Genomic DNA, 24,854 nt, shown 5'->3' with positions numbered 1-24,854 from the left:
GGTTACCTGAAAAGGGAGGTTCCGCTGAGTAGTGAAGACAGCGAGGTCGTTGTCAATACTAGAAGTGGTGAGGAGGAGAAGGCCTAAATGGAATGCTGCCTACCTGCATTTCCAGGTACAGGAGTGATCGTTGAGAACAGGAGGGCTTTCCAGCGTGAGTTTTCTTTATTCACTTGTGCTGTACTTAGGAGACAGCCTTGAGAAGACATTTGGTCCCATTGCAGCAATCACTATTGAACTAAAAAAGGAAGCTTTTGTATGTTGGAGCAGATGTTACAGGTGTGAGGCTTTGAAATCTGATGATCTGAATCTAACAATGAAAGATCTTAACACTCTCACTCTTGGTTGCTATAAGAAAAAGATGTGAATTGTGCTGTTTTGTTTATAAAGCAAAGAATGCTGAGTTGATCTGCAGTTCTATTAAGTGAGAACCTGCCTTTCCTTGTCTTGAGCAAATCACCCACCAAAGTGCAATTATGAAATGATGGGGGCTGCAGGGGCAGGCAGGGCAGTTCCCCCTTTTTCCAAATACAGCAGCCTCGTTCGTGGAATTCTGTATCGTGTCCATTCCACTGCTTGAGACTCCAGTAAGTGTAGAGGGAGGTGACAGGCTTCAGAGTTCAGGTTGTGGGGGAAGGTCAGAGTTCAGAACAGGAGTAGGGGTATGCAGGAAGGTAAAGGAGAAACCCTACCCCTATGCATTTCCAAGGTAGGTCCATTAACATAATTTCCATGTTAGACTGAGAGCCACTGTGTGACAAGGCAGGTCTCAGAATGGTTTGAAGTATACTCACAAGAAGTATGTACAAGGAATTCAGTGCAGCACTAATCGGAGATAGCAACCCAAATACCTATCAAAAGGGAACTAACAACTCAGCAAATTTTCATGCATCTATCTGGTGGACCACTCTGCAGTCAAAAGGGAACAATTGCTCAGCACATAAAGCTGTGTTTTGGTATAAAATGGTCTTCAAAATACATTATTTAGAGAAAAAGCAACAATCTTGCATGTTCTTCACATGGACCCCAAAACCTAAAATGCAGGAACAAAGAGAAAAAGCAAGGGGCAGAGTTGACAGCTGCTGACACGGTAAAAATGGGTGGGTGCAGAGTCTTTCTGTGAGACACGCATAGACCATCCCTGGATGCGTAACAAAGACCCTGGTGGCACTGGGCACCTTGAGGAGGAGACAGTGAGGGAGAGGCTCTGCCGTCTTTCAGGTGTTTTCACCAGGTTTCTGGATTGAATAGTACCATTCAAGTGTAATTATTAATTAAAACGCCTAATGAATACATTTGTCCACCGCCTCAACATCACCAGGCCTCTGCTGGGGGAGGCCAGAGGCTGGATTTTAAGGGCCAGTTCAAAAGTCCTTGTTCTAGGCCCAGCTTCTTGCTCCCACACACCCCTTGTCAACCCCACTGAAGCTTGAGGCCAGGGCTGCCTAGCTTTGCCTGGTCTGCCCAGCCCCACTCCAGACACTCCCAGGAGGCCAAGCCCTTCTTGTAGCCTCTCCCCTCCTTTCCTACTAATTGCTACCTCAGCCCCTGTATGTGTAAGATTTATTCCTACCTTGCGTTTTTCTGTTGCCGAGGAAAAAGGGCATCTGCATCAATTGCAGACAGGAGAGACCTGACTGCTCTCTCATCGCCTGGCCTTAGAGCCTTCGCCACCAGAGCCCCCATTTTCTATCTGGAACACAGGAATGATGCCTGCCCTGTGTTGACAGAACCGACCTGAGAACCTCATTAGCTCATAGGAGAAACGTGAAAAGAGAAACTGCAAAGAACCATAAGACTACGTTCTGTTGCTGCGTTCCACTGGCTCACCGACTTGCGTGCCGCGAGTGATGATCAGCAGCTCTCAGGACACCTGTGAGCAGAGCCACTCCAAATGGTGCTGCATGGTGGGACAGCTCAGTGGGTATCCACACTCAGCTGTAAGTGAAGGCAAAGTCTTGGAACTTTGGATCCGCTGTTTGCGAGGGAGAGGAGGAAGTCCTGTGTGCAGCCACCCACCTGGGCTGCCTGTGCCCTACTGCTTGTCACCTCCTTTGTCTCTCAACTCTGTGACTTAGTGACACCATCCATCCTTGAAGAGAGCCAGTGGGTTGCAGCCAGTTAGCAAATAGCTAAGTTTGGGGATGGAGGAGGGGAGAGGGCTAGCAGGTGCCTAGGTCTGGGCCCCTTGCCACTGCCAGAATCCTAAGAGCTGAGGGGTCGGGCCAGCTCTGCTCTCAGAATGGAGCCACTTAGGAATGTCAAATACTAAGGTACAGGTCGGGGTGGGGGGCAGGGAAGGGTTACTGCTCTAAGCCACCCTCTGCCCAGCTGGGCTGCTCATACCCTGACCTCGGAACTCAAAGGGACCTGGGCTGCTGCTTTCCATAGGCACCTTCCTCCAGGATGCAGCCTCACCAGGGTACAAGGCTTGGCATGGACTAGCTTCAGTGACCCGACACCTTTGGCAGGGCAGTGGCTCTGCTTTGGACCATCATCTCCTTGTCCTCGCCTACCCAGATGAGCTTTTCCCCAAACAGGCAACACAGGGGCTCAGGGCCAGGAGTGGTCCACTGAACAGAATGGTTCTAGAATAGTAAAAGTTTCCTGTCCTATGTTAAACAGCAAAGACTCTTCCTTGCTCAAGTGAAAAGGGGAAAGAAGGAAGAAGAATCTTCCCTTGCTCTGAAATACCTTGAGAGGACTCCAGATCCAGAACCCCGGGGAAGTTCCCCGCAAGAACTAAAGAAGGGAGAGAGCAAAGGAAACAGACCTGAACCTGTTCCTGCATCCAGTAGGCGAAGCCACTGGAGCCGAGGACCGAGCGTCTGGCTGCTCCATCAGCTGCTCCCCACTCACTCGCAGGCAAGTCCAGCCAGGCCAGGGCCACATGGGCACACATACCTGGAGATGAGCACACTGCCTGGGAGGACTTAAACGGCGAAGCCTGCTCACCACGGGCAGCAAGTAGGCTCTGCACGGTCAACTGAAGCTGCCTGGCCCTGGGTCACACTCTTAGAGGACACACTCTCATGTCCCACTTCGTCACAGCTCGAGCTCTGTGCACCCCAATAGGGGATGACGGTATGGAGTCAGAGTCCTGGATTCAGCCAAGCTGTGGGCCTTGGGCAAGTGGAAATGGCTCCTGAGTGTTTTCTCATCGATGAAAGGAAACGTAGAAGGCCTGCTTTGCAGGTTGTGGTGGGGATTACATGAAGTAACTGGCATTCCCTTTGATGCGGCTGTGCACAGAACTGTTTTCATTGTAAAGCAATGAAACTGTATCTGAACTACAACACAGGGATGATGTCTGCCCTGTGTTCACAGAGCTGCCCCGAGAACCTCATTAAGAAACGAGGTGGTGATGAGGATGCCTCTGGCTGGCCTGCAATGAAATGCTTTACAGTGAAAACAACAGTTCTGTGCACAGATGCATCAAAGGGAATGTCAAATGGAAACTGTCAAACTACCCAGATTACTGTGTCAAAGAGGCTGGGCTGTTGGTGCCAGCATGACCAGCTTCCTGAGGGGCAGGAGAGGGGCCACCTGTGGGCCGGCATGGCCACTGCCTGGGATGGAATCCATCTGAGCGTGTTAGAGGGCAAATCCCCTAAGCAGAAGCACCAGGGCACTGGAGCCGGGAAGAGGGTTGGCAGCCAGTGATTTAGTCTAGCCTTTTCATTTTGCAGATGGGGAAAATGAGGCCCCAGAAAGGCCAAGGCATGACCTCAACTTACCCATCGGGTTGGAGCTGCCCAGGACCCACCTCTACCTACCCAGTCCAGATTCAAGAGCGAGCCTGTCCACTACAGCAGTCCCAGGTTCCTTCCACAGCGTCACCAAATATTGTCGAGGGCTTGACCGACTCTTACATAGGAGGTTCTAAGGCGTACACGTGGGGGAACACGAGGCAGAAGCTGGAAAGGTTTTGGGGATGGGATTAGGTGGCAGAAGCTGAGGAGAATGATTCTACTCTGACGCCATCATCCCATCGGGATGGGCAAACCTTCAGGGAAACCACTGTTCTTGAGCATTCTGCATTCCTTTAGGCAGACTTTCCACTATCTGTGCTGCTCAGTGAGTCTTACCCGTCCTCCCCAGTGTTCTTGGAATCAGTTTCTCCTGAAATGAACAAAAGGGAAGGAAGACAAGACGTTCAGAGATTAGCTTCCAAAGGCTTGCTCTGGAGCTGGGTGGGAGAGCGTTCCTGCCTGGTCCTGCCCTTCTGCTCTTGCCGGAGGAGGAGAGGGGCTCACAGATGCTGGCAGGCTGAGTGTGCTTCTCATCACTGCTTCCTTACCACAGGCAGTGCCAGCCTCAGACAAGGCCCACCTGGCCCACACACATGAAAAGAACATTTCTGAGAACAGCCAACAAACCTGGGCTTCCCTGACGCATTCCACGGGAACCGAGGAAGTCGATTCGGAGTCGCTTTTCTGGGCCCTGGGGTTAGTGAGCACTTTGGCCAACAGGCTTTGGGTTCAGCTGACTTTTATTAGGTCCAAATACAGCTGTGGGGGAATGTGGCAAAGGTGTCTGGGAGCCGACCTCGCTTGTGCATCCGAGGGCTGGGGCCACAGGGTGGGCTCCTGCTGGGTGGGCTCCTGCTCCGTGCTCTCTCGCCTAGTGTCCAACAGCTTGGAGGATTTCCAGGGCCAAGGGAGCCGCCATGCTGTCGGGAAGTGAACTGTGGGAAAAACCAAAATAGGAACACTTACGAGGCATCTCTAAGGTAAAATGCCCCCCCTTCAAAGGGGCCAGCCTCTTTTGCACCTGAGTATTTGATGGACCAGCCACAGCATGCTCTTGGGAGGCAGAGGCAGGAAAGCCTGGCCCACAGCCCTAGGGGGGCTCAGAACTGGGCAAGCCACCACCCCCAAGCTATTTCTGAGCTCCCAGCCCCAGCCACCACTCACTATCTGAGCCACCTCTGCCAGAAACACTGCCACTGAGCCACTGAGCCACTGAGCCACAGGCAGCCAGACTCCACCAGGCCTGGGGCCCTCAGTAGGCCTGCCCAGCTCCCGCCTGGAGCCGCCTGTGTGTACCAGATCCACTCCACACATGAAGCCTCCTGCTCCATTGCCCTTTCCAGCCAATCAGCCAGGAGCTTTCTTACTAAGTGTGACTGTGCAATTAAGAGCTTAAAATGGGAACTTTGTTACTGGAGCAAATGGAGACACATTTAAACCTATGTTTAACCACTGTTAGCAAAGACAAGACTGACACCAGTGACCCTTGAAGTGTAAAATTAGCTTGTGGCACACTCTTGACTGCACAGAAATACAGCTGTTACCACATAAATGGGCGGGGGGACACTGCATAAAAGACATGGGTGGCAGTGGGACGGGCCATGACCAGGAGACGGGGCCATGCATTCCCGCTCTGCCCATCAAAGCCCCTGTGGGACAGCAGGAATCTGAACTTGGCTCGCCCCTGGCTGATGTAGGCTGGACTAGTGCGGCCATGCTGCGCACCCACACACAGCAGGCCCAGTGAGGCTGGCGAGGAGGGCAGAAGCTGCTGGCAGAGCAGCGCCGGAGCTGAGGGCAACGCTCTCCGCCCATTCTTGGTCAACAAGAAAAGCCTTTCTGGTTAGGCCATCTGAACGAAGTCCAAACGAGACCACTTTGGAGGAGAGCTTCCCACCCAGCACAAGATCTGCCGGCTGTAGACGTTTTCGATGCCGTAGTGCACAGAACCGAGCGTGGGGGCAGGACAGACCACCAGCCTCATGGAGCACTGAACTTTGTTTTGACACATTTGGTCCAAATTGGGGTCCAGCATGAGGATGTGCTATTTTTGGCTAAAAGGCAGTTGGGGGTCCCTACTAGGAGGCGTCCCACAGTGCGGGTGCCTGCAGAGCGAAAGGGCTCTCTCCAGCTGCTGCCACACTCCACTCTCTGTGTGCCCTCTTCAGCATAAGTCTGTGTAGGTGGCTTCATAATGGCATTTTGCACAAGGCCAGGATCTGACGGCATGTGCTGCTCAAAACAGTCTCACAGGAGGTCCGTAGGCCAGTCCAGGGGGTCACCGTCCACGCCTTACATGGTAGGGGCTCAGCAAGGTGCAAAGGGGCCCTTGACAGCAAAGTCCGTCTCTCCTGCCCCTCACCTCACAGCAAGTCATGAAGAACTTACTTCTGTGGTCTACACCGAAGAGGAAAGGGGTATGCTAAAAAGGTGGTATCCGCCCCTCTCCCTATCCAGGATTAAATGCAAAAGGCTGGTCGCAACTGAGCCCTCTCTGCAAACTCACCTTCTCAGCCACACTTCAGCCACCTAATAACAAACCCGAAGTACACCAGGAAGCAGATTTCACAGAAACGTGCAGTTCTAAAAACAGAATCTGCCAGGAAATGGCAGAAGCATTCCAGGTCCAGTGAAGGTCAGGGACCCCGCAAGAGGCGGGTCCTCCCCAGGGTGGGGAACGCTCCACCGAGCAGCAGGCTCTCTGCAGGCTGGCTGGGACACCGCTCCTCCTGCTTTTACAGCGTGTAACATGCTCCTGGGTGACAGGCCTATCCGGTCTGTTCTAGACACACTGACTGTACAGCCACGGGTGGGAGGCTGGCCTAGCCCCATGCTGTCAGCAGCTGGTGTCAAATACTCGGTTCCATGTGGTGCCTCTGAGCTGCCAGCTGAGGAAGGTGGCCTGGGGCTGCAGAGCAGGCTAAGCTGTCACGTCTGCCCCAGCCCTGCCTGGGCCTTGAGTCCTCCACAAGGCGGTGACGAGGACGCCTCTGGCTGGTGCCGATGGGAGCACGTGTGCACAGCCCAGGGCTGCCTTTCTCATGTGTTTCCTTGCACCTCCCACTTGGTCATCCACTCCACCTCCTGGGTGCCTCAACGTGGGGCACAGTTTCCGCTGGCAGGACTCAGACTTTCTCTCCGCCTGCGGATTCCTGTGCCCCCACCTTCCCCACCATAACTGGGGATTCCCAGTGGGTGGAGTGGTAGAGCTTCCCTTCCCACACAGGGAAGGGTCTCGGTGGACAGCGATGGGCCAGAAGGTGGTGGTCCCTGGTGTGGAGGGAGATGGGTGGGAGGAGCGGAGAAGGGAACGGCTGAGTGTGTGCCCATCCGGAGCGACTGCACTGATCCTCCCGGCCCACTTACCCATGCCCGGGGGCCAGCCGCTCCAGGGCCTGCAGGAGGCTGTCTGCGTTCTTGAGGCTCTCCAAGTGCTTCTCACTGGAGGTGACCTACAGGCACGGGAGGGCGAAGACAGTGGTCAGCTGATGCGTCCCCGACTCATGCCCTGTCGGATGGGCACCCAGAGTGTCAGGCCTGCATGGTGCTGTGGCTGCCTGAGGCACCGGGGGGTGTCCCCTGAGCTTGTCTGTAACCCCCTGTACCTGCCCTCCCCCCCAGAGTGCTGCTGACCAAGGGGAGAGAGGCAGGACCCCGCCTGGGGAAGACACGAGGCAGTCTGCTGGGGCAGGAGAAGGCCAGTTCAGGGCAGGGTGCCTCCTGCGGATCTCTCAGGGAGAGAACCCAGGAACCTGAACTTTCCAGTTAAAGCAAAACTCCGTTGTCTGTGCCGGGATCGGGAGGCCTGACCAGCAGCTGCGAATCTGCCTTTGGGGCTCTGAGCCCAACATGCTCTCTTTCACATGGGCAGAAGGATGCCCAGAAGGTGCCTGGGGACCTGGGGGAGAGGCATGAGTAACTCAACCCCAGGAAGTGTGCCCATGCTGATCGCCACAGTCCTGGGAGGAAAACCCTTGGGCATCCCTGACTCGGAAGCACCTATTTGCAGAATCTTAAACTCTCGGGGCTAGAATAGGCTTAGGTAGGGATTTGTCTAACTCTGGCACCCAGAGACCTCACAATTCAGCCCCTCTGTAAAATGGGTCCATGTCCTGAAAGGCAGAGAAGAGAAGGCTGTGATTCTAATAGACGTGCTCTTAATTCACCATCGCCTCCTGTTGTTCTCTTTGTTAGTTTCACATTTCTTGTAATAAATGCTTGTGTGGCACTTCCTATTTCAGAAGCCTGCTTCCTATGTGTTTTCTCATTTATTCTTCTCAACAGCCTACCTTACAAGGTAAGTATAGGTCATGTTTTATTCACGAGGTAACCAAGGCTTAGTGAAATTAAGGGTCTGCTGTGGGATTCCACATGAAACCAGATTCTCCCCGCCACGAAGCTGGAACCAGGATGGCTTCAGCTGACTTTGATCACAGCAACCAAGGCTGGATTATTGTCTCCCTAGATCTCAAGAGGTTGAGCATTTTTTTGTTTTTGGAGACGGAGTCTCACTCTGTCGCCCAGGCTGGAGTGCAGTGGCATGATCTCAGCTCACTGCAACCTCCACCTCCAGGGTTCAAGCAATTCTCCTGCCTCAGCCTCTTAAGTAGCTGGGATTATAGGCATGTGCCACCACGCCTGGCTGACTTTTGTATTTTTAGTAAAGACGGGTTTTCACCATGTTGGCCAGGCTGGTCTCAAACTCCTGACTTTGTGATCTCCCTGCCTCAGCCTCCCAAAGTGCTGGGATTACAGGCGGAGCCACGATACCCGGCCTTGAGGCTGAACATTTTTTAACCAATCAATCATGATAGAGAGGTCACGGGGTAACTAACCTTAACACGAACTCTGGATTACATATGAATGCATTCGCACATACAGAGACCCTCTCCCACTTCCTGAGTGTGCCAGCGAACAGCTGCCAGTTCAACTGCATCAGGTGTGACTTCTGCAAAGATTTACACCTCAGAAGAGCTGCATGTAAATTTGTTCTAAAATTGCACCCAACTTGACGTGTTCAAAAGGTTACTGCTTAAAAATGTCAGCCGTAGTTCAATTATGTCTGAAGTAGACACAAACTTGCACTGAAGGTACACTCCACATCAGGGGTCTTCAGCAAAGATTCCCACCCGATTTTTCTCAGAGCTGCCTCAAACAGGTCAGCTGACTGCATCCACGCTCACTGCCCCCGACCAGCCCTGCCATGAGACTGCGTGTAGAGGCTGCACTCCAAGGAAATCACCCACAAGTTGCAGATACATGGCAAGACTACTTCCACCCACAAGGCTGGTTAGAAGGTGCAAATAGAAAACTACAAAGGCAATCACATGATCAAAGGAAGAGCCGAAACAGTATCAAGCGTAGCCGACATAAATACAGACATAAACAAAGTCAACTGAAAACTATGTGGTTTGGCCAATTACCTGACTCTTCTTAATAACATCAGCTGTTGTTCTGTATATAAGGATGCGTTAATTCGAAAATAAAAATTTAAAAGCATATCAATCAGAGGTTCCAGTTCTGGGTAAGACAGAGAAAACACACATGACATTCTTTCCCTCCCTCTGGATGCAACCATCAAACCTGAACAAAATCCACAGCGCAGCTATTTGAGAACACGGAAAAGCAAACAGCAATAGGAAAATGGGAGAGGACGCTGAATTCAAAGCACCACCAAACTGGCAGCGAGTTATTTACCACTTCTTTCTCAGCCCGGATGCCAAACACAAACCCCAAATGTTCTAGGAGACACTCGGCTTGAGGAATGGGGCAGGAAAATCCCCAAAACCCTAGAGAATAGATGAAACCACCCCCGCCCCCCCCCCAAGATTTTTTTTGCCCTTTTTTCCTCCATCCTCGTGTCCCAGGCCATTCTGTGATGGCCGCAGTGGCAGTGGCGGCAGAGGTGGCAGCAGCAGTAGTCAGCAAGAAGAGCCGCCGGCCAGAACTCTATTCTCTCTCTGTTCTCCTAGTGTTTGGCCTGGATATGGCACAATCATAGAACTTTAGGCCAGATAGAAAATGAGAAGCCCAGGGAACCAGAAAGTACTGGGAAGAGGATGAATCAAGAAGAGCTTAGGGAAGTTCCTCCATAAAACAGTTTGTGAACTCCTGGCCTCACCCCCAACCTGTGTATTCATGGAACTGATCCCAATAGCACACCGCAGACCTGAAGAACTGAGGTAACAGATCTATCTCTACCCACATCCCAGACTGACCCCTGGGGAGGAACACACCAGACAGATGCACATAGCACTGCAAAACCTTTGAAACTAATGTGACGCTGAAATTACAGTTCCAACCTGCAGCCTAACCCTAACCAGCAAGATAGCTTGCTAAAACAAAAATATCAATTTTCTCTGTAGTATTTAACACGACAGTCTCATAATATTTTAAATGACCAGGATATGATTCAAAATTACTTGGCAAAAGCAACCATAAAATCTCAGCTGACATGAAAAAAGACAACAGAGGACAACAAATAAAATGACGCATGTTGGCGTTATCTGACAAAGACTTCAAAGTGCTATTAAAAAATGCTAAAATCACTAACACTCTGAAACAAGTATTACAATAGAATGTATCAGTAAAAAAGGAGAAGATATGAAGAAGAACCAAATGATAATTTTATAACTAAAAACACAATAACCAAAATTTAAAGTCCTGGCCAAGCACGGTGGCTCAAACCTGTAATCCCAGCACTTTGGGAGGCTGAGGCAGGTGGATCACAAGGTCAGCAGATCAAGACCATCCTGGCCAGCATGATGAAACCTCATCTCTACTGAAAATATAAAATTAGCCAGGCGTGGTGGCATGCACCTGTAGTCCTAGCTACTCAGGAGGCTAAGGCAGGAGAATTGCCTGAACCCAGGAGGTGGAGGTTGCGGTGAACCGAGATCGCGCCATTGCACTCCAGCCTGGGTAACAAGAGCAAAACTCCATCTCAAAAAAAAAAAAAAAAAATTTACTAAAGGAAATTCTTCAGAGAGAAAGGAAGTAATCCAGAAGGAAACCTGGAACATCAAGAATGAAGGAAGAGCAACAAAAATGGTAAATATAACAGGATATTATCTTTCTTTAAAAGCTGTTTGACTATAGAAAAAATACATATAATATTGTATTGATGGAGGTTTCAATGTATGTAGATGTAATATATAAGACAGCTGGAACATAAGATGGGGGAGGGCAAAGGAACCTACATGGTGGTAAGGCTTTTATGCTCCATTTGAAGGAGTAAAATATTGTCATATGTAGACTCTGAAAGGTTAAGTATTTTATAACTCTAAGAGCAACCACTTTAAAAAATTATACAAAGAGATGTGGTAAAAAGAAAAAACCCACAATAGATATATTAAAATATTAAAAATGTTTAAATAGCTGAAAGAAAGCAGGAAAAGGAAAAGTGAGAATATAAAAGCACGGTACCTAATTAGAAATCAAATGGAAAAGCAGACTAAGTCATAGCATACCAAGAATTACATTACATGTAAACGGTCTAAATGCAGCAAGGAAGAAGATCCCTGGATGATTTTTAGAAATGACCCAACCATATATTGTCTGTAAGAATCCTAATTCAAATATAATGAGATAGTGGTTTAAAGCAAGGGGAAGAAAAACAATACCATGCACACGTTAATCGGAAGAAAGCGACAGGATCTACAGTGATGTCAGGCAAAGTAGACTTCACAGCAGAGAAAATAACCAGGATGTATTTTGATTAAAGGGTTTTATAACCAAGTAGACATAACAATAAATGTGTATACATCTAACGAAAGAAATTACACATACACAAAGCAAAAACTGATACAACTGGAAAGGAAAACAGACAAATCCACAATCATAGTTAGAAATTTAAAAACTCCTCTCATGACACGAAATAGGATGAGGAGACAAAAATCAGCAAAGATGCAGAAGAACTGAGGAACCCCATCCACCATCTCGATCCTATTAACATATGTAGATTACTAACCCCGTCAACAACAGCATTCATTGTTCATATTGCAAGAATCCAGGAATATTTACCAATGTATACAGTATTCCATGTCATAAAACATCTTAAGGCCGGGCGCGGTGGCTCACGCCTTTAATCCCAGCACTTTGGGAGGCCGAGGTGGGTGGATCACGAGGTCAACAGATCGAGACCATCCTGGTCAACATGGTGAAACCCCGTCTCTACTAAAAATACAAAAATTAGCTGGGCATGGTGGCGCACGCCTGTAGTCCCAGCTACTCGGGAGGCTGAGGCAGGAGAATTGCTTGAACCCAGGAGGTGGAGGTTGCAGTGAGCTGAGATCAAGCCATTGCACTCCAGCCTGGGTAACAAGAGCAAAACTCTGTCTCAAAAAAGAAAAAAAAAAAAATCTTAACACATTAACACATTTAAAACAACTGAAACCATATAAAATATATTATCTGACCATAATGGAATTAAACTGGAAATTAATAACCAAGATAACAGGAATATTTATAGTCACTTGGAATTAAACAGCACACTCTTAAATAATCCAGAGGTTAAAGAGGACATTCCAATAAAAATTAGAAAGTAATCTTAGCTGAATGAAAATGACCTTGATACAACATGTCAACATCTGGAAGGGGCTACAGCAGTGCTTAGAGGGAGATTTATAGTACTAAATACGTATTTTAGGGAAAAAGAAATGTTCCAAATCAATAATTTAAGGTTCTACATCAAGAAACTAGCAAAAAAGGGCTAGGCGCGGTGGCTCACGCCTGTAATCCCAGCACTTTGGGAGGCCGAGGAGGGCAGATCATTTGAGGTCAGGAGATTGAGACCAGCCTGGCCAATATGGTGAAACCCTGTCTCTACTAAAAATACAAAAACTAGCCAGGTGTGGTGGCAGGTACCTGTAATCCCAGCTACTCAGGAGGCTGAGGCAGGACACTTGCTTGAACCCGGGAGGCAGAGGTTGCAGTGAGCGGAGATTGTGCCACTGCACTCCAGCTTGGGCAACAGAGCGAGACGCCATCTCAAAAAAAAAAAAAAAGAAACTAGGAAAAAAGAAGCAAAACAAACCCAAACTGGGAAGAAATCAAGAGGACTGTGGTAAATGGAGGCCCTAAAATATCAATACTTACATTAAATGTAGATTTACCAAATGCTCCAAGTAAAAAATTAAGATTTCAAGCTTTATATAACAAAATAAAATACATCTCATATATATATAATTATATGCATCTATAACATATAAATTATAGCTATATATACACACATACATATCTACAACACTCTATATATAATACATAAGTTATATATATATATAATATGTTAATATATACTTATATATATATATTACTTATGAGAAACATATTTTAAATATAAGGGCACCGAGGCCAGGTGTGGGGGCTCACGTCTGTAATCCCAGCACTCTGGGAGGCTGAGGCGGGCAGATCACCTGAGGTCAGGAGTTTGAGACCAGCCTGCCTAACATGGGGAAAACCCGTTTCTACTAAAAATACAAAAAATTAATCAGGTGTGGTGGCACACGCCTGTAATCCCAGCTATTTGAGAGGCTGAGGCAGGAGAATCGCTTGAACCTGAGAGGCTGCAGTGACCAAGATTGCACCAGTACACTTCAGCTTGGGTAATAAGAGTGAAACTCCACCTCAAAAAATAAAAATAAAAAATATAAAAATTATATATATAATTTTTAATATATATATATAAAATATATATATATATAGCACCAAACAGTTGAAGGTTAAAGAATGGAAAAAGATATGACATGCCAACAGTAACCCAAGAAAGTTGGCATAGCTAACACCGGATAAGGCAGACTTTAAGGCAGTAATCATGAGAGATAAGGAAGGATATTTCATATTTATAAGAAAATAAATTGGCCGGGAAGATACAACAATTCTAAATTTCTATGCTCATAATCACAGCCTCAAAATGCATCAAACAAACAATAATGACAGAATCAAAGTGAGAATTAGATACACCCACAATCATGAGGAGACAGTTTTCGGTCTCTCCCAGCAATGTGCATACAAAAACCAGAGGGGAGGCAGAGGGCCTGCACAACGAGACTAGAAGAACTGACCTAACTGACATATATAACAAATTCACCTCAAAGCTGCAGAATACATACGCTTTTCAAGTGCATATGGGAAATTTCCAAAATATACCATCTGCTGGGTCGTAACGCAAGTTCTGACAAATTTCAAATCTGATAAACAATTCAAAATAAACAATTTCAAATCTGATAAAGTATGTCAGGATCTGTATGATAAACTATAAAATGCTGATGAAATAAAATAAAGAAATAGCTATACTATGTTCAAGGACTGGAAGGCTGAATATAATAAAGATTTCTCCCAAAATATAGTTCTAATGTAATTACTATCAAAATATCAGCAGGAATGTTTTTAATGTAGAACAACTAAGTCTATTACTTCTTGGCCTTTTGGCTAAGATCAAGTGAAGAATAACTGACTCCAAAATTTTCATGGCGAGGCAAAGGAGCCGGAAGAGCTAAAATAATTTTGAAAGAGCAGAATGAAGTTGAAGGAGCCATACTACCCAGCTTGAAGAGGCACTACGTGGTCACGGCAACCCTGACAGCGTGTACTGGCAGAAGGTCAGACACAGACAATGGAATAGACGAGAGAGCCCAGAAACAGAACTGCACAAATATTGTTAAAATTTTGACAAAGGGGCAAAGTAAATTCAAGGAGGGAAGAATAGTGTTTTGAACAAGCAGTGCTAGAACAAATGGATTTGCGCCTATGCGTACACCTCAACCTAGACACGTTTTACGTGTTATGTAAAATGTAATTTTAAATGGATGATGGATCTAAATATAAAATGTAAAACTAGACAACTTCTAGAAGAAACTATAGAAGAAATTCTGTGACCTTGGGTTTGGTGATGAGTTTTTAACATAAAAACATAATCCCATGAAAAATTATAAATTGGACTCTATCAATATTAAAAACTTTATTTTTTGAAAACACTGATAAGATAATGAAAAGATAAGCCACAGACCTGGAGAAAATATTTGCAACTTACATATCTGATAAAGGACTTACATCAAGAACATGAAAGTAACTCTTTAAAAAAAAATTTTTATTTTTAACAGGGTCTCACTCTGTTGCCCAGGCTGGAGTGCAGCGGTGCCGTCACAGCTCACTGTAGCCTCATCCTCCTGGGCTCAAGTGATCTTCCTGCCTTGGCCTCTCGATTCTCACCTTGGCTGGGATTACAGATGTCAGCCACCATGCCTGGCCAAAAAGAACTCTTCACATTCAATAATAAAAGGACAACCAGCCTAGTTTTTAAAATGACTTAAAAATCTGAATAGACACATCACCAAGGAAGCATATGGGTGGCAAATGAGAAAAGGTAACTCAACATTGTTTGTCATTAGGGAAATGCACACTGAAACTGCAGTGCATACCTATTAGAATGGCTGAAATTCATAAAACTGACAGTAACAATGTTGCTAGGGATGCAGAATAATAGCCGTTCTCATTTATTGCTGGTGTGAATGCAAAACGGAACAGGGCTTTGGAAGATAATGTGGCAATTTCTTATAAAATTATAGTGGCTAACACCTATAATCCCGACCAGTTTGGGAGGCTAAGGCTGGTGAATCACTTGAGCCCAAGAGTTCAAGACCAGCCCCAGCAACAAAGTGAGACCTTGTCGCTACAAAAAAAATAAATAAGGCCAGGCACGATGGCTCACACCTGTAATCCCAGCACTTTGGGAGGCCGAAGTGGGCAGATCACCTAAGGTCGGGAGTTCGAGACCAATCTGGCCAACATGGTGAAACCCCGTCTCTACTAAAAATACAAAAATCAGCTGGGCAGGGTGACAGGCGCCTGTAATCCCAGCTATTCAGGAATCGCTTGAGCCTGGGAGGTAGAGGTTGCCGTGAGCCAAAATCGCGCCACTGCACTCCAGCCTGGACAACAGAGTGAGACTTCATCTCTAAATAAATGAATAAATAATAATTAGCTGGGTGTGGTGGTGTAGACCTGTGGTCCCAGCTACTCGGGAGGCTGAAGTGGGAGTATCGCTTGAGCCTGGGAGGCCAAGGCTTCAGTGAGACTTGATCAAGCTGCTGCACTCCAGTCTGGGTGACAGAGCATTAAACACAGTCCTACCATGTGGCCAAACAACTGCACTCTTGGATATTTACCCAAGTGAATTGAAAATTTATGTCCACACAAAAACCTGTATTCAAAATCCTTCACACTTTTATTCATAAGCACTAAAATGTGGATGGAACCACGTTGTCCTTCCACAGCGAAATGGAAAAGCAAGGAGGCCATGCGTGCATCGCTTGAAGATAATCAGATCGGCAGAGTCTGGGTCGGCTTTTAGCATCAGTTATTAGTAAGAATAAGTCTGAGTAATTTTTGAAAAAATTACGTGACCTTCGGTTTGGTGATGGGTTTGCTAAATTATTGTAAACCATGACACCAAATGGTTTTCTGTAGCTGGTAATAACCGTGATATGAGGATTTCAAGTGGCTCTGAAATGAATGATCCTTGGGAGGGGGCTTCCGTCTCCCAGAGTTGAGTGTCTTCTTAGGCCACGGAAGGTTATAAATTGCGATGAGAACTAGCCTTCTTTTAGAAACATAGATTCCACTGTATCTACCAGACTGTGGCCTTTAAACTTCTATTTTCTCAGTACTTACATTTTCTTCAAAACCCAAATTATGGGTCTACTCAAAAGTCATCTCGCCTACTCCTCTTATAGCTACCTAAGCAGAGAATGTTCTGGGCAAACTGAAACCCACAAAGAAATCTGTCCATTTTGAAGGAATTAGGAGTAAACGTGACCCTTGTCCACTGTGGTGCCGAATTCATGACTAAGAGACTACTGGAGCGCTCATCCTGGCTGTGGTTACGGAAGTCGAGAAGACGTACCACAGCGACTCTAAGAAAACAACGCGGAGCATGTGAGCACAATACCTTCTACCCGGAGTTACCATCGGCATCACTCGCAGTCAGTTAGCCAAGAGAGGCAAACTGAATTCTATTTTGCAATAATGTCCTGCAGCAGAGGTTCCAGGACCTCTGAGTCCACGAGTGGATTTCAGTATTTCAAAACATCGAAGAGCAGCATCCATTTCCTGGAAACAAAGTCATGCCGGCCTCACATTTCCCCGCTTTATGATAAAAATATATCAGCCAAGTCTGGAGTGCTAGTCCTTATGTCATGCTGCTAAGACATCCGCCTGGTAACTAAATGGCTGAAATCAATCAAAATGGAAACACGAATTATCCTAAATACAGAAAGCTCACCTGGTAGACAGGTATTGTTCAAAACATGGGTCTTTAAAGGAAAAATCATAAAAGAATTTGCAATTTGAGCTTAGAAGGAAGATAAACTTGGAAAGACAATTCCTGTATATCTGTTGAAAAATATATATATGTATACGTACATATATATATAATCAGTTAACACACTTTTGGTAAATACATAATTTTATGCACCCTCTGCTACGGTCACTTTAACATGGCACTGTGTCAATCCAGCATTCGCCCAAACATTGAAATGAGATGTTAGTGTCCTGCAGAGTCATCTTCAAATTCTCCGCCAGGCTCAGGAATTGTAAGGTCGTGGCCTTGTACACAACACCCCGCAGGACAGAGTTTGGGCTGGCTCTTCTCTGGATTTCCGCTTCCCCAAATGCAGACTAGGGAGTGGAGCCATCGTGTACCCCCGATAATGGCAGAAGCCTGCAGTTGGCAGCCTCTTCAGTTTGCAGGAGAGGTTGAGAGAACGGAGAAAACAATGGTGTGCCCAAGGCAAAGTGGCCAATGAGGGACAAAGCCAGGCCTGGTGCTGACGCTCCTCATCGAAGGCCTTAAAAAACACGCAAACCAGAATTCTCTTCTATTTTCTATCGCCATTGGCACATCAGGAATTTATGCTCACAGCACCCTCCTCCTAAAGCTCGTCAGAGGCTCCAGTGCGGGCTTCTGCACTCACACCCGTTTTCTGGAGTGGGGAGGCACGTGGCCGTAACTGAGTCAGGTCCGGGCCGGCTGCAGTACTTCGTTTATGAGCGTGCGTAATATTTGTCTGTATCTGTAGTGATCTTGAATGTGTGTGGCAAAGGGCAGTCAAGTTAACTTCAGCTTTCTCATCATGAGTTCCTCTCAACAGGCCCAGGCAGCACTGGCAGACGAGAAAGGGCTCTCAGGAGGTGCAGCGGACGCGCGAGACGGCCCAGGTGCTTCTTGCTGCTTGTTATTACAGACACACGCTTCACACAGGGGAGGATTATTTTAATTCTGTGGCCCTCAGATCTCATAAATACAAGTAAAAACAAGCAGGTAACTGTGACTTTACTTCAGAGAGTTTACATTTCAAAAATAACCCTATCCATCCAGCCCCTTCGTTCTGTTCTCTTAGCGTAAACTTTGCCTTCTCTTCAGCTGGGTTTTCAGGCCACTTCAAAGCCACCTTATCCCAACTGCACGTGGAGACAGGCATCCCCTTGCCACCTGACGCCAGGACGGAGTCTGGAGGAGAATCTCTCGTGGGTGTGATGCAATCTGGCAGGCCCGCCTTCACTTTCTACCTGGTGTTGCAGTGTGCATTCTGGGTCCTTCCAGAAACGTCTTGAGCTGCTGCCAGGGTCTCACCTTTTGTATTCAGATTAAAGCAAAACTACATTAGCACATCCTGCTCTGCATCCAGGCCCATGCACGTCTTCCGTGCAGTGCTGAGTGCACTGAGACTGGATGGAGCGACTGTCATGCATGGCCTCCAGCTGCCTCACAGCATCTGTGCCTTCCCTGGAGTCCATTCAGAAACTTTATGTGCCTCAGCAAAAGCAAGTGAGGCCCGTTCTGTCCAGGGTTAGTGAGCGGGGGATGGTCTGAAAGAGATCAAGAGGTGTCCCTAGGGACGCCCGTCAGTGCATCTGATCACCAAGGGTAAGAGGGTAACAGTTGGAGTGCAAAGGAAGAGGCAGTCTTACAGAAGAGGTGGACCCAGTCACAAAGCCTTGCTCCCTAGATGTAACCCAGTTCCCCATGAATGAGGTTCTCTGGAGGTTGACGGAGATATTGCACTAGACGCCTGGAGCGGTGCTGGAGCATAAGCAGCACCATGTTTCTGTCCAGGAGGCCTGCAACGTGAGGCAGCCTTTCACCATCGGCATGAAGCACAACTCAGCCCTAGCTCACCGGGAGGCCTGAGGCAGTGCTGGCATCTGGAATAGAAGCTGGGAGGGGAGAGGAGGAAAGTGGCACATGACCTCTGCTCAGCGGCACCGATGAGTCTCCACGTGGTGTGCTCCAGACAAGCCCGGTGGGAGAGGGGAGTCTGCCAGGGCAAAGTCAACAAAACCCAGATTTCAGGTAGAAACCGCTGGGCTTCACTTTTACCTACAGGATTAAATGAGTCAAAAAGCCTTGGAGTAAAAATGGTTTGATACTGGGGCAAGAAAGGAAACTAACATTCCTGAGCATCTACTATACTCAGGGAGTTACGTGCTTTCAAACATATTATTTTCCTTTTGACAACTTGAAAAACAAGTATCAACCACGCTCACTTTACAGAGGAGGAAATGAGGGCCGGGCGGGCTCAGTGGCAGAGGCAGTGCCTTGGTGGAGATGTGAGCCACGCACTGAGGGCCCTCTCTGCTGGGGTGGGCACGCCGAGTGGGCCGCGCACCGAGGGCCCTCTCTGCTGGGGTGGGCACGCAGAGTGGGCCGCGCACCGAGGGCCCTCTCTGCTGGGGTGGGCACGCAGAGTGGGCCGCGCACCGAGGGCCCTCTCTGCTGGGGTGGGCACGCCGAGTGGGCCGCGCACCGAGGGCCCTCTCTGCTGGGGTGGGCACGCCGAGTGGGCTGCGCACTGAGGACCCTCTCTGCTGGGGTGGGCACGCCGAGTGAGCCGCGCACTGAGGGCCCTCTCTTGTAGTACTAAATGCTGAAGCAGACCCATTCTGAGGGAACGGGGGTCCGCCTCATTCCCCATATGGAAACAGAACTCCTGAGATTCCTGTCAGAAACAAAGTAATTCAAGTACTCTTCAAAGAGGAGAAAAGAGCTTCTGAAATGGGCACCATGATTCCACAGTCTCGGGTTTGGAAGGAGGTGGGTTCATCGGCAATTGTTAGCAGTCTCTTCAACAGATTCCATTAGATGAGGCTTTTATCTTTTGGTAAGTTTTAAGATATGGTGAAACTGTTATCTCTCTGAGTGAAGTCTTCAGCCTGCCCCGAAACTCATGTTACAGCTGGAAGAAACAGTCAGTCAGTTACAGCGGGCCATGATTTCTGGCCTTAATAACACGCTCTACTGAGCAAAAACACCTCTGCGGCAGTGAATCCACAGTGTGGAAGGGAGACTGGGACAGGGCACAGGGCTGGGCCTCCCACCCGATCGCCACCATGAAGAACTCCAGAGGCATCAAGCTGGGATTTCTAAGGCAGGACAGAAGGCCTCAGGGACGCCAGGACACGAGAGGTCCAGGTGGCCAGGCCTGGAGAGCAGAGGCAGGGCCGACACTGCAGAATCCTCAGCCTGGGCTGGGCACCGATCCTCAGTCAGGAGGGCGGGTAAGGGACCGTCTCAGACCCAGGCCACAGGGGGCCACGGCCAGCCAGCGTGTGAACCCGAGGTGGCCAGCTCTGAGAATGATGTGCGTGCTTCCTAGGGCGGGGTCAGCCACCTCTGTGAGACACAGCCTCACCTCGGGCTCCTGCTGAGCGCGAGTCAGAGCCGGGCTGAGCGCGGCGGGGCACCCCCTGGAACAGCCCCTGTCGCCACGCAAGCTGTCACTCGCTCTGTCCTCCAGACGTCACCTTGTGCTTCTGTGGCTCTCTAACGAAACATCAGGGGCCACCGAAATTCCTTCAACTTGATAAAATTAGGAGGAAAATAAAATGGGAAGGAAAATTAAAGCACATCTGGTTTACATTATTAAAGCCGTCAGGTACCAATTAATCACAATTTAGGCCTGCCGTTGACTGCCGGACAGCTGAAAATTCTCATGCTGGCTGTTATTTTCATTGAGGGACTTGATCAAATACCAACTCCATTTGGAAACATTTCATAATGACCATTTTGAGAAAACGAACAGCCCTTTTGCCAGACCTCACCCTTCCCTCTCTAAAGGCAGGGATACAGCTTCAAGGACATTGTTTGCAAAGCCTTTGAGACTCTGGCTCCAGAAGGGAAGGGAGGCATCATGAAGTCTGTGGGTTTTTACCTCAGAGACAGGCCAGCCGACCCAAAAGCATCCGTTCTGCACAGCTTGGTGGTGACAAGTGTCTACGTGTGCGGTGGGGTTGGAAGACTCCCAGGAGGCACCTGCTGGCCCCCACACCCCCCGCTGTGGGTGAATCAGAGGACCACACAGGACCCAGCAGAACGTGTCTGCACAGGAAATAACTTTCTGGCTAAGTGTCAAATCAGCCTTGAGATAAAATTAACTGAAGCAAGGTCTCCCAGGCCTCCAAGGGCAACATCAAAGAGCTGGAATGTTCCTCTTTCAAAGGCTTTGACAGGCTGAGTGGACCAGCCTCCTCAGGCCTCTGCTCTTTATCCTTGTGGACAGACCCAGCTGGGGCAGCGGCGGTGCAGGGGGCCTGTACAGGACAGGGTTGGGGCCCTGGGCTCAAAGGAGCTGTGACCACCGTGTAGCAATCGCTCCGCTGGGCAAACTTGGACACTTGGACAGGAGCAGCAGAGCTCTGGTCCAACGGAGTCTCTAACGGGTGAAGCTAAGATTCTAGAAAAGCCTCAGGCTGGCTACAGACTCTGCCTACACACTCTTTGCAGAGTAGAGAAGGATGCATGAAGAGAGGCCTCACAGAGTCAAGGTCACTGAGACCAAGAGAGACTCCCTCGCAGTCCAGGTGAGCTGCCACGGGTAGTTCTCAGGCACAGGCTGTTTGGTTGCAAGCAGGCTGGACTTTGTCATTGCTTCTTTGCATTTTTCTTGATGGCTCATAATACAAGGGTAGGTTTCTTGGAAGCCTAAGAATGTTATCCAAAAAGGCTCTTTTCAGATGGGTTACAGTGTAAAGAGTATAAACAGCTTACAAGTGCTTCATGAACCCCCAGTTCGAATGCAAAGCCATTCTTACAAGGTTTTCATTGAATAAAGGCAGGAAAATAAATTGAGACCAAGAAAATGATTTCAACAGAGGGGTGAAGGGGCGGCTCCTGTTCTTCCTTCTAACTGAAGCGCTTCTCCAAACAGCCCCCTTTACTTCCAGGCTCCCCTAAAACCACTTCGCTAGGAGTCGACTTACACGGAGCAAAGGCAATGCTGCTGGAGCACGGCCAGCTCTGTGGCTTCTAAGTGGAAAATGTCACCCTCTTGACAGCTACCCATGTGCCAGGTGTGTGTGGAGTAACTGTGTGTCTCTGGGGGTGGAGGGGTGGGGTTAAGGCTTTCACTCTCTTTTTAGCTTTTATTTTTCAAAAAACTTTTGAGTTCCGGGATACATGTGCACAGCGTGCATTTCATTACGTAGGTGTACACGTGCCGTGGCGGTCTGCCACAGCTACTGACCCATCCTCTATGTTCCCTCCCTTCCCCGCCACCCCCAACAGGCCCCGGTGTGTGACGTTCCCCTCCCTGCATCCATGTGTTCTCATCGTTCACCTCCCACTTATGAGTGAGAACATGCGGTGTTTGGTTTTCTGTTCCTGTGTTAGTTTGCTGAGGATGTTGACTTCCAGCTTCCTCCATGTCCCTACAAAGGACATGATCTCATTCTTTTTACGGCCGCATAGTATTCCATGGTGTATATGTGCCACATTTTCTTTACCCAGTCTATCACTGGTGGGCATTTGGGTTGGTTCCATGACTTTGCTATTGTAAATAGTGCTGTAATAAACACACGTGTGCGTGTGTCTTTATAGTAGAATGATTTCCATTTCTTTGGGTGTATACCCAGTAATGGGATCGCTGGGTCAAATGGTATTTCTGGTTCTAGGTCCTTTAAAACTTACCTTAGACAGACTCATTCACCCTGAAATAGAGGACAGGGTGGATGGCAAAAGGCGCAAGCTGTGAATACCTTACCACTACAAACTCTCCGTGACTCTCAGAACCTAATTTGACAACAGCCACAGTGGAAAGTTCTCCACGTGCACTTCTGCCCGCACCAGATCAGTATGAGTCCTGCTGCCACTCTGGTTTACAGACAAGGAAACTGCCACCCCAGGAGGCAAAGGGACTAGCCGTGGTCTTCCCGACTTCAAATCCTCAATCTCAACCATCAGAGGACACTAAGAATGAAGGAGTCTGGGGCTGTAGCTGAGGCGTCTGCCGCACTGAGAGAGCCCATGAAATCGGAGTCCAGCTGCGGCTGCGCTCCATCCAGTGGCTTCAAGGAACGGCTTACGACTTTACGTTTGTGTACTCTGACTGGGGGTGATTTTGACCCCCAGGAGACATTTGGCAATGTCTGGAAACACTTTTCAAGGTCACAGCTGGGGTTAAGGGGAGGTGGACTGGCATCTAGTAGGTAGAGGCAGAAATGCTGCTACACACTCCTTACTGCACAGGAAAGTCCCTATAATATAGAACTGTCTGACCCACAGTGTCACTGGTGCTGAGGCTGAGGAACCCTAGGCTAGGCCATCAGATCCCGGCTGAGTCACACTGCGTCTCTTTCTCACGTTATACCAGGACGCCTTTCTTTGGAGGGTTACTAACCGCCCCCTCACCAGACTACACGCCCTTCTTTTCCTCTCTCCTGACGCTGGACTCCCGGACCAGTCTTTCCTCCAATACACAATAAATACTCTTACTTCTGCAGTACTGGGTCCAAGTGGCTCTCACTTGGCGACCTCCTGTCCCAGGGTGCACCTGTGCTGCAGGGTCCTTCCGGGCTGCCCAAGGTAGAGAGGCTCTGGCAGACTAGCCTTAAATGCCTCATATTCGGCAGGGCGTGGTGGCTCACGCCTGTAATCCCAGCACTTTGGGAGGCCGAGGCAGGTGGATCATTTGTGGTCAGGAGTTTGAGAGCAGCCTGGCCAACATGGCTAAACCCCGTCTCTACTAAAAATACAAAAATTAGCTGGGCATGGTAGTATGTGCCAGGAGTTCCAGCTACTCAGGAGGTTGAGGCAGGAGAATTGCTTGAACCCGGGAGGCAGAGGTTGCAGTGAGCTGAGATTGCACTACTGCACTCCAGCCTGGCACCTGGTGATGGAGTGAGACTCTGTGTCAAAAAAAAAAGTCCTACACTCCATCATCTTCCCAGAAAGTAAAGATGCAGCTCTTCAGATGAAGGCTTTCCACACAGCTGCCACAGGGCCAGCGAGAAGAAGCCTTCGGATGTAGCTCGCAATGGCCAGCCCCTCAGCGGCTCCCTGGACCAAGGGCTCACTGGCCACGCTGACCCAACCAAACCAGAAGAGAGGCTGCATAGCCTGACTGACTGGCACACACTTGTCACCAGGTATGACCCACTTGAGAATGTGAAACCAGCTTTATCACACACTCTGAAATTAGCTCCGTATGAGTTTTAGAGCCTAACAGGGTTCTGGCAAAAGATATGTGATGAGCAGGACGATTTCGTGTTCAGGGAATAATCACTCACAAGTGTCCCCTGCAAATGGAAAACTCCATCTACCCCCATTAACTTCACTACTGATTTCAATGCAAATCCAGGAAAGGAATACGGTTCCCAGATGGTAGAAACGTGACACGTTACTCAACATGTCCTTGAACGGGCAGTCCTAGAAGCAGAGACCTGGCCTGGGGTAGAATACGAGCTCTAGGAATTGATGGTCCTGTACAGATGCACAGTCTTCCAACATCTGGACGAGGCGGCAGAATGCAGCACGATCCAAGGCCTCCCTTAACTGAGGACATTAGAGGCTACAGTCCATTTCACCCCATTACAAAATGGTGCCATCAATCAATTGCTACCATCATGAGATACTTTGGTTCATGATAACGAAACAGGAGTTAAGGTCATAAGGATTCTAAAATTGTTTTTATGAAATACAACATATAAAGATGCAAACTTATGAAAAATAAATTATTATACAGATTATCTACATAAGAGAAGGACCGTCACAGAATCCTTATAAACATTACAATCTCAGTAGTACAAACTTAAAGTTATCCAAGTTATAAA

At 48.3% G+C, this 24,854-nt stretch overlaps 1 protein-coding gene across 1 annotated transcript in view; it reads right to left on the bottom strand.

The window, feature by feature from the left end:
• Window positions 1-4,182: 4,182 nt before the first annotated feature.
• The window catches only part of ULK4 (unc-51 like kinase 4), a 660,641-nt gene continuing 639,969 nt past the window's right edge, over window positions 4,183-24,854 (bottom strand). Inside the window, exons 36-37 of the mRNA XM_064360107.1 lie at window positions 7,119-7,204; window positions 4,183-4,687 (exon numbers count right to left, since the gene is read on the bottom strand). Of these exons, the coding sequence (XP_064216177.1) occupies window positions 4,624-4,687; window positions 7,119-7,204 (150 nt within the window). The 3' untranslated portion in view covers window positions 4,183-4,623. The remainder of the gene's footprint in view (window positions 4,688-7,118; window positions 7,205-24,854) is intronic.

The sequence above is a fragment of the Aotus nancymaae genome, unplaced genomic scaffold, assembly GCF_030222135.1.
Source record: "Aotus nancymaae isolate 86718 unplaced genomic scaffold, 86718_ANA_hifiasm-v0.15.2.pri h1tg000038l, whole genome shotgun sequence".
Classification (NCBI taxonomy): domain Eukaryota; kingdom Metazoa; phylum Chordata; class Mammalia; order Primates; family Aotidae; genus Aotus; species Aotus nancymaae.
The sequence above is the reverse complement of the archived record's forward strand: the minus strand, read 5'-3'. Positions and strand labels throughout refer to the sequence as shown.